At 38.1% G+C, this 9,728-nt stretch overlaps 1 protein-coding gene across 1 annotated transcript in view; it reads right to left on the bottom strand.

Moving 5' to 3' along the window:
- rgs3a (regulator of G protein signaling 3a) overlaps nucleotides 1-9,728 on the bottom strand; it is a 128,939-nt gene that overhangs the window by 97,703 nt on the left and 21,508 nt on the right. The window contains exons 7-8 of the mRNA XM_058383207.1: nucleotides 7,809-7,892; nucleotides 1,501-1,612 (exon numbers count right to left, since the gene is read on the bottom strand). Of these exons, the coding sequence (XP_058239190.1) occupies nucleotides 1,501-1,612; nucleotides 7,809-7,892 (196 nt within the window). The remainder of the gene's footprint in view (nucleotides 1-1,500; nucleotides 1,613-7,808; nucleotides 7,893-9,728) is intronic.

Genomic DNA, 9,728 nt, shown 5'->3' with positions numbered 1-9,728 from the left:
CGTCTGCTGTCGTCTCACATCCACACGCCGCTCAGTGCCGTTCCCACGACTCTCTGGAAGGATCACAGCCTCTTTCCTGATCTTCCTTTAAACATGTACGGAAGGAGTCTCCAGTGTCAGCGCTTTAGAGCAGGCAGAGATCAAGATGGAACTTGGATATGTTTTGGAACAGACTTGGAACAGTCTGACTGTTCGTCTGTTTGTCTATCTGTCTGTCAGTCTGTCTTACTGTTTGTCTGTCAGTCTGTCTGACTGTTTGTCAGCTTCTCCGTTTGTCTGTCTGTTTGACTGTCAGTCTGACTGTTTGTCTGTCTGTCTGTCTCATTGTCTCTCTGTCTGTTTCACTGTTTGTCTGTCTGTCTGTCTCATTGTCTCTCTGTCTGTTTCACTGTTTGTCTGTCTGTCTGTCTCATTGTCTCTCTGTCTGTTTCACTGTTTGTCTGTCTGTCTGTCTCACTGTTTGTCTGTCTGTCACTCAGACTGTTCATGTGTTTGTCTGTCTGTTTGTCTGTCTCACTGTCTGTTTCACAGTTTGTCTGTCTGCCACTTGTCTTTCTGTCTCACTGTTTGTCTGTTTGTTTGTTTGTCTTGCAGTTTGTCTGCTAATCAGTCTGACTGTCTGTCTGTCAGCCTGTCTGTCTGTTTGTCTGTCTGTCTCACAGTTTGTCTGTCTCTGCTGCTTGTCTTTCTGTCTGTTTGTCTGTTTGTCAACCAGTCTGTCAGTTGTCTGTCAATCAGTCTGTCTGTCTGTCACACTGTCTGTCTGTCTGTCTTACTGTTTATCTGTCTGCCATTTGTCTGTCTATCAGCCTGTCTGTCTTACTGTCTGACTGTCAGGTGTTGCTTTGACTGGCTGTCTGCTTTCGATTTGCTGTCTGGCTTCTGTGTGTGTGTGTGTGTCCGTCTGTCTGTCTGTCTTTTGTGTGTGTGTGTGTGTGTGTGTCTGTCTGTCTGTCTGTCTTTTGTGTGTGTGTGTGTGTGTGTCTGTCTGTCTGTCTTTTGTGTGTGTGTGTGTGTGTGTCTGTCTGTCTTTTGTGTGTGTGTGTGTGTGTGTCTGTCTGTCTGTCTGTCTGTCTGTCTTTTGTGTGTGTTTGTGTGTGTGTATGGATTGTGGACATTTAATAAAGACACCCAGCAACTGCACCCAGCCGTGTGGCTCAGCAACATTGATCAACGTCTGCAGTTCTTTAAATTCTACAGACTGCTGCTGACCTTAATGTCCTGACCACTGAGTTCAATCTATCGACATCTGGACCTGGGTGATTGTGAGGAAAAGCTTACAGAGTTATTTATGTGTTTAATTCAGTGTAGGTCTGAAGGGAGCCTCTGCATGTGCTGGATCCGACTTCTTTTACAACATCCTTCCACTTCATCACTTTATACTTTCTTTCTTAAATGGCACGGACTCCCCATTCATGGCAGGGTTGTCATGGTGACCATGCACTCATGTCTTGGTTTCTGATTTAGAGAAAGAGAAAGAGAGAGAGGAGCACCACTTACCCTCCTTTAGCCGGAGCTGTTTTAGGTAGAGAGGATTTTGCAGGACATTACAGCGACCCAGCTCATCCTCTCTCGACACTAACATCAGATCTGTGTAGATGAATATAGTCACCTGAGAGAGAGAGAGAGAGAGAGAGAGAGAGAAACAGAGAGAGAGAGACAGAAACAGAGAGAGAGAGAGAGAGAGAGAAACAGAGAGAGAGAGAGAGAAACAGAGAGAGAGAGAGAGAGAGAGAGAAACAGAGAGAGAGAGAGAGAGAGAAACAGAGAGAGAGAGAGAGACAGAGAGAGACAGAAACAGAGAGAGAGAGACCATGACCAGAGAAAGTGAAAGAGGGAGTGAGGGAGAGCAAAAGGCACAGACAGAGAGAGAGAGAGAGAGAGTCAGAGAGAAAGAGAGAAACAGAAACAGAGAGAGAGAGAGAAACAGAGAGAGTAAGAAAGAGAGAGAGAGAGAATGAGAGAGAGTAAGAGAGAGAATTTCAATTAATTGAAATTTTGATGCAAATGTAAATCTCATTAGATTCAGTTTTGAATTGATTTGAATTGAACTGAATTGAATTCATGTTGATTTTGTTATTCTAAGATATTAAGTCATGCAGTAAACACACCTGAAATTTTCTCATGCAACTGTTCAGCTCTGAAAACTCTGAATCCGTCTCAGTCCTGAGAAAATCTTCCTAATATTCACCAGTGGACTTTTTTAATCGAGAATTAATTTCGATTATTTCAGCTTGATGTTGATCACGACCTCATGCTGCCTCATAAGAAGTTCATAACCACTAACATGATTAATATCTAAGCCACGCCCTCTCTCCTCAGATGCTGCTCACTCAGGTTTACTATCGGAGCTGTTTCTGCTGGACCCGCCGGTGTTAGAGAGAGGGAGCGTTGGCGCTATGCCACATTTCAGCCTCTTTTGGAGGACGGTATTGGAAAAGCGCGCTTCATTAACTTCCCTGATTGAGCCAGTGAGGGTTCGGTTCAGCAAAAATGACAATTGGATCATTTCGAGGCCAAACAGATTGTTACAGCTGAGTCTGCAACAATTATCTGCACCCTTTAGAACAACGAGCAAAAGTGCAAACATGTGATATACACTATATCGCCAAAAGTTTTGGGACACCCCTCCAAATTATTGAATTCAGGTGTTGTTTTTCAGGGGTTGGGCTCGGCTCCTTAGTTCCAGTGAAAGGAACTCTTAATGCTTCAGCTTCATACCAAGACATTTTGGACAATTTTATGCTCTTTGTAGGAACAGTTTGGGGTTGACCCCTTCCTGTTCCAACATGACTGCACACCAGTGACCAAAGCAAGGTCCATAAAGACATGGATGAGTGAGTTTGGTGTGGAGGAACTTGACTGGCCTGCACAGAGTCCTGACCTCAACCCCATAGAACACCTTTGGGATGAATTAGAGTGGAGACTGTGAGCCAGACCAAAACTGGGACGTCTGCCTTTACATGCACATGAATGTAATATGGAGTTGTCCCGCCCTTTGCAGCTATAACAGCTTCAACTCTTCTGGGAAGGCTTTCCACAAGGTTTAGGAGTGTGTTTATGGGAATTTTTGACCATTCCTCTAGAAGTGCATTTGTGAGGTCAGGCACTGATGTTGGACGAGAAGGTCTGGCTCTCAGTCTCCGCTCTAATTCAAAAATTATGAATTTGTAACGACCAGATTTATTTTTTCATTTTTTTGATGTATTTAGTTGTTTTTATCTCATTTTCTGGATTTCTGTCAATATATAAAAAAAATATCTAAAAACATAAAGGAGGTTGAAAAATAAAAGTTTAGCATTGAGGATCCTAGAGATGCGTGCTAGAAGAATCCGGGTTAAATGTTACAGGAAGTGTCTGAGGGAGGTGACGGTCTCTCCATCAGTACAGGAAATACACTCCGCTTAAAGTAATACCAGTAATTGTTATATTCGTAAAGGTTTCATGATGTATTTTTATGCTTTTTACTCCTCACACACACACAAACACACACACACACACAGACCTCACTGCTAAAGTTAAACCTACACATTATCACTTTCACATCCTGTGTTTAAGCAACACAGCCATACATGTACACACGCACATATACACACACATGCACGCACAATGTATTGCACTGAACACCACAGAGGTGGACGCTAAATGTAACCTACAGAAGATAAAGGTTTGTTTTTACACATTGCAGCATGGGCGCTTTTAAGCGTCCAGGTGTGAAATGGCTTATACGCTACATACGCTACAGCAGCGTGCACAGAGCTTGCTTTGCTTTTGTCCTTGCTGTGTTGTGGTTTTGAGATTAGGGGTGTCTTGTGGTTTGCGTGTGCATGAGAGAGGAAAGACTGAGGCAGTGTGTGTGTGTCTGTGTGTGTGTGTGTGTGTGTGTGTGTATGTGTGTGTGTGTTTCGTGGACAGAAGTGATGCTCAGAGCCTCAGTATTAACAAGAAAGGGAAATTCCACCTTCACTTCAGCTCATAGAAACTTTACACACTTCTGCTGCTCTTTTATTTTATGTGCTTTATTTTATTTATTAATTAATTATTTGTTTATTTAAAATTTTTTAGATTTTAGTGTAAAATCAGTGTTTCTCTGGTTGGTTAACTAAAAATCAGTTTAAAAGAATGAATAAATAAAAGATATAAATGATCTAAATGAATCTTAATTGTGAGCCTTGCTTGTTATACAATTAATACTAATACACTTTAAAGTTAATAAAATACTGGAATAAAAAATATGAATAAATTAAAAATAATTAAATATTCAATATCTCAGGATGAATATGTTAAATAAAATTATTTAAATTCATTGATCTACTTATTACATGGCATCTTGACATTATTAAATTATTAAATATTAAAGTATATTATAATAAATATTACTTCATCTACATAAATGAACTTTTTTTATTATTTATTTGTTGTAATTATTTTTTTTAGCCTACATATAATTTACTGATGTAAAGGAAAAGGCATCACGATATCAAGTGAAAAAATGTATGTTAAATATTTTAAATATGATTTTTAATAAGGTTTTTATTATAGGCTACAGAGGCTAATAATTAGATTAAATGTTTACAAAATTTTACATCTCATAATATTAATATAAATATAAATAATAGTTTAAATAAAATAATTAAAACTAAAAGGTCTCATGGCATCAAGTAAAATAAATAAATAAATAAATAATAATAATAATAATAATAATAATAATAATAATAATAATAATAATAATAATGTTTTGAAGGCCTTTTTTCTGGCGTTATTTGTAATTATTTCCCCTCACTATGTATCTTATCATGAGAAATCTGGCACAAGAACAACACCATGACCAGGTTGAGTGGCCATGAGCTTGTGTCCAGCCAAAATTGTCAGCATTTACAGAAATCAGATTCATTTGTAAGAAGATAACGCCTTCTTGCACTAACCGAAATGCTTCACGATGCTAGCTAGCTAACTAGATGACCTTCCCCTCCCCCACTCTCCTCAGTATTGGTTCTGTGCAAAAAAGACGTAGAATCACTGAGAACAAAACTCTCATTAACGAGAACAAACGAAGCAAAACTCCAGACAAACAGAAACGCTGAAAAATCGCAAAAGCTCAATGGGAAAAACAGCAGGCGAGGTCGAGATAACGCTTGCTCAGGCAGAGCTTCTGATTAATGGTTCGGTGAAAAATGCAGAGTCACTAATATTAGCATGAATCATATCTCGCTATGACTTACTGACCGGGCCGAGCAGGATGCGACCTTAGCCTCATTTTCTCTTCCTGCTATCATTAAGATGATGCTAAGGCTACACGACGTTATCAGTTCTGTCATTTCCCAGTTTCTGTTAAAGCGAGAGCCGGGAACTGGAGGAGACAATGCGGGGCAGGAAGTACATACGTGAAACCTGTGCTGTCCAGAGATACGGTAAGACGTTTAGTGGACTTTTGGGAATTTCTGTCTAGATTTGTAGGTTTTTTTTGTACAAACTGTAGCTTCTAAGATGTTCCTTGTTGAGATCTGGTAATCAGAAGTTCTGTCAAAATAATGTATGGACTGCTATAATATACACCAACCAGGCATAACGTTATGACCACCTGCCTAATATTGCTTTGGTCCCCCTTTTGTTCTCAAAACAGCCCTGACCCGTCCTGCACTGTGTATTCTGACCCCTTTCTATCAGGACCAGCATTAACTTCTTCAGCAATTTGAGCAACAGTAGCTCGTCTGTTGGATCGGATCACACGGGCCAGCCTTCGCTCCCCACGTGTATCAATGAGCCTTGACCACCCATGACCCTGTCTCCAGTTCACCACTGTTCCTTCCTTGGACCACTTTTGATAGATACTGACCACTGCAGACCGGGAACACCCCACAAGAGCTGCAGTTTTGGAGATGCTCTGATCCAGTGGTCTAGCCATCACAATTTGGCCCTTTTGGTCAAACTTACACTTGTCCATTTTTCCTGCTTCTAACATCAACTTTGAGGACAAAATGTTGACTTGCTGCCTAATATATCCCACCCACTAACAGGTGCCATGATGAGGAGATCATCAGTCTTATTCACTTCACCTCTCACTGCTCAGAAGGTTACATCTGACCGGTGTAGTTTTATTATTAAATAAATAATCAAATATTAGGCTTTTTATTCAAATGTATGCAAAAATATTCGGCCTACTTATCAGAGCTTTTTATTCTCACTGGAAAAAAACCCAAACAAGCTTGTCCAAATGACTTAAATCTAACAAGTGTAAGTGACTTGAATAAAATGAAACCCCCGAGCTCACAGCAGAGCTGAGAATCGACCCCGCCATTCTGCACCATTCTACCATATGTGGTTTAATCACCTAAAGACTGTAACACTCTATAGATTTCTAGTGTAGAATGATCTAATCACGCTCAGTCAATCTACATTTACATTTCTGGCATTTAGTGGACGCCCTTATCCAGAGCGACGTACATTTTTATCTCATTTTATACATCTGATCAGTAGAACACCTTACCCACTAAGCCTAGTCATTAGAAGTGTATAAGCAATTGCTTTTTCCATTGCTTGACCAAACACATTACGTCCAAGCTGATGATTTAGCCAGTAAATTCAAATGACCAGTACAACAAAGCAACAGCGATAACACAATAACTGTGAAGTCTTCTGGGGTTCTAAAGTTCCAGTTTTAAAAGATTTTTTTTTTTTTTGAGCCTAACTATAATAGCAATTTACTGATATCAGGTAAAAAAAAAATGTATGTTAAATATTTAAAATATGATTTTTAATGACGATTTTATTATAGGCTACTGAGGCAAATAATTAGATTAAACTTTTACACAATTTTACATCTAATAATATGAATATATATAATATAAATAATAATTAAAATAAAATAATTAAAACTAAAAGGTCTCACGGCATCCAGTTAAAAAAATAATATAAATAAATTAAAAATAATAATAATAAAATAAAATAATAATAATAATGTTTTGAAGGCCTTTTTTGTGGCGTTTATTTGTAATTTTTTTCCCCCCTCACTGTGCATCTTAACATAAGAAATCTTCCACAAGAACATCACCATGACCAGTTTGAGATGACCTGAGCTTGTGTCCAAACAAAATTTTCAGCATTTCCAGAAATCAGATTCATTTGTTACAAGATAACGTCTTCCTCGCGCTAACCGAAATGCTTCACAATGCTTGCTAGCTAGCAGATGACCTTCCCCTCCGCCGCTCTCCTCAGTATTGTTTCTGTGGAACAGACGTAGCATCACTACGCTTCCATGGAGTTTTGCTAACCGAAATGCTTCACGTCCTCTGGGGTTTTGAGATCCAGTGCTATAGATAATGAGAAAATTGAACCAAAAAATAATAATAACAATAATACTGTGTTCGCTGTAACTGTTTTTATTATCTAGCAAAAAGACGTTACAGCAAGAGTTGCGTAGTGTTTTTAATAACTGAACATCGCACTAAGTTAAGCTTCAGGTCCACTGATTCAACTGGCTGCTGCTTGGTTAGAATTTTCCAGAACGTTCTCTGGTGGTTCTGCAGCACGTCTAGTGTTCGGTCTGAAGCTGCCTGCAGCTCGTTTAGAGGCGTGAGAGTGAGAAAGACAAGCAGATTGACTTCAAATCACACCTCCACACTGTCTTCCACTCACTTCCTCTCCGTTCTCCTCCGCACCGTATAATGAGGCCGAATGAAAACGTCCTGTCTCGGGAGCCGGGTGGGATTTTCATTCAAAGCTGAAGTGAAATTTGCTGACAGGATGTTTTTACTTGTCACACAAACACACACAACACACACACACACACAGAGACAAGGTTCTCCTACCTTGATGGAGAGATGTTTGCTCTCATGTAGAATCATCTCCTCGGTGATCAGGAGCGTTCTAGTTGGGCTGCAGAGGTCCAGAGGCTACAGAGATTTGAAAGAAAGAATAAATAAAAAACCGTCGCTCAAAATGATGCTAGGATTCGAGCTACGCAAATAAATCAGTGCAGATTGTGACTCACACGCAATAGTTCCATACTAAAACCAGGAGAAGCTGCGCTGTAGGTGGAACTGAACTGAACTGTAAACTTGCTCTAGTGCTCTTCAGCGAGCGCTCACTCAACCCCCACAGTACGACACACGCTGGTGGGCCGAGCAGTCTGGGAAATCAGCGTCGTCGACCGCGCGAGGCTAAAAGCAACTACTGTGAGGTGAGTATGGTGAAAGCATGTGACAGCATCACAGCGTGTGTGCCACATCCTCCTTTAAGGTCTTTGAATGCATCACAGTGCTAGTGGTGTGCACAGGAAGTTAGCTGGAGTGACGTTTTTGCAGACCCCGGGTTCTGGCGTGCTCACAGGAAGTCATTCAGTCCCTTCAAGAAGCGCTGACCCAGAGTCCGCCGCTCACGGCTTTCGTTTTTTGCTCTAAAATAATGGACTCAAAGTGACGAAGTGAGTTGAAGTTAAATTGTGTTTGTAATGGAATTGCACGCTGATAATTGAATTCTAATGAGATTTAAATTGAAGTCGTATCGGTCAGAACGTCGTTAAGCGTCTACTCACAGCATCTTTATTATTTAAAACTTTTTTGGCACTCAGGGACGCCGTCACTTCAATAAAAAAGACATACACGCAGAATCTATGGTATTTTTTTGCATCCATTTTTTGTTTTCACAAACGTATTTTTACATTGACATTATTTATAAGATTAATAACAATTAACAACAATTAACAACTATGAATCTGGAACTTTCTGCTGATCTGCCACTAAAATGATGAAAATTTATTTATTTATTTATTTATTTATTTATTTATTTATGTATGTATGTATGTGATTGAGACCTTAAGAATTGCATCTTTCAAACGGACGAAACAAAAAAGACAAATAAAACACTTAACGTGTCTCTCCGAAGTGTAAGAGACTTTTAGGGAAGGTAGTACATTTGCGGAAGTCGTCCTGTTAGCCTGGGGTTTTGTGCTAGCTAGCACAAAGTTAGGATCTGGATATGAATAAAAACTGGATAGAATGTGGTAAGTAGAAATGAGTGAAGGAATGAATGAATGAATGAATGAATGAATGAATGAATGAATAAATAAATAAATAAATAAATAAATAAATAAATAACCTATAAATCTAACTACTAACTAAGCAGCTAAAAAAATAAACAAATATATATAGTTAAATATTCACTCAATAAATAATCACATAAATAAATAAATAAAAACATACTTTTTTACTTTATTTTAATTATTATTTTATTATATTATTTAATTTATTTATGGAAAATTTATTTGATTCATTTAATACTTAATTTTTTTATTTATTTTTTTATTTATTGTAAAAGGGTATTTCTGCTATGGAAAAGACAAAATCAAACCCATTATTAAATATTAAAAAAAATTAAATATATACCTTTAAAAAAATTAGAAAAAAGTAAAAACAATAGTAATAAATAATAATAATAATAATAATAATAATAATAATACATTAATAATAATAATAGTAAAAAAATAAAATAACAACAACAATAATAATAATAATAATGTTTGTTCTAATAATAATAATAATTCTGTATTATTGGCATATTATATCTTAAAGAGGCTCATATGTTCACATTTAACTTCTAAACAGAATACACACACACACGTTTACTTTTTTTCACTTTTCACTAGTTGTTTTGTAATCAGCATTTTACTGAACATGTAATAACACACACACACACACACACATCTGAACCAGATTCAACCAGTTTATCAC

Source organism: Hemibagrus wyckioides, linkage group LG28, assembly GCF_019097595.1.
Source record: "Hemibagrus wyckioides isolate EC202008001 linkage group LG28, SWU_Hwy_1.0, whole genome shotgun sequence".
In the NCBI taxonomy this organism is placed as follows: domain Eukaryota; kingdom Metazoa; phylum Chordata; class Actinopteri; order Siluriformes; family Bagridae; genus Hemibagrus; species Hemibagrus wyckioides.
This window is presented reverse-complemented; position numbering and strand designations above follow the sequence as displayed.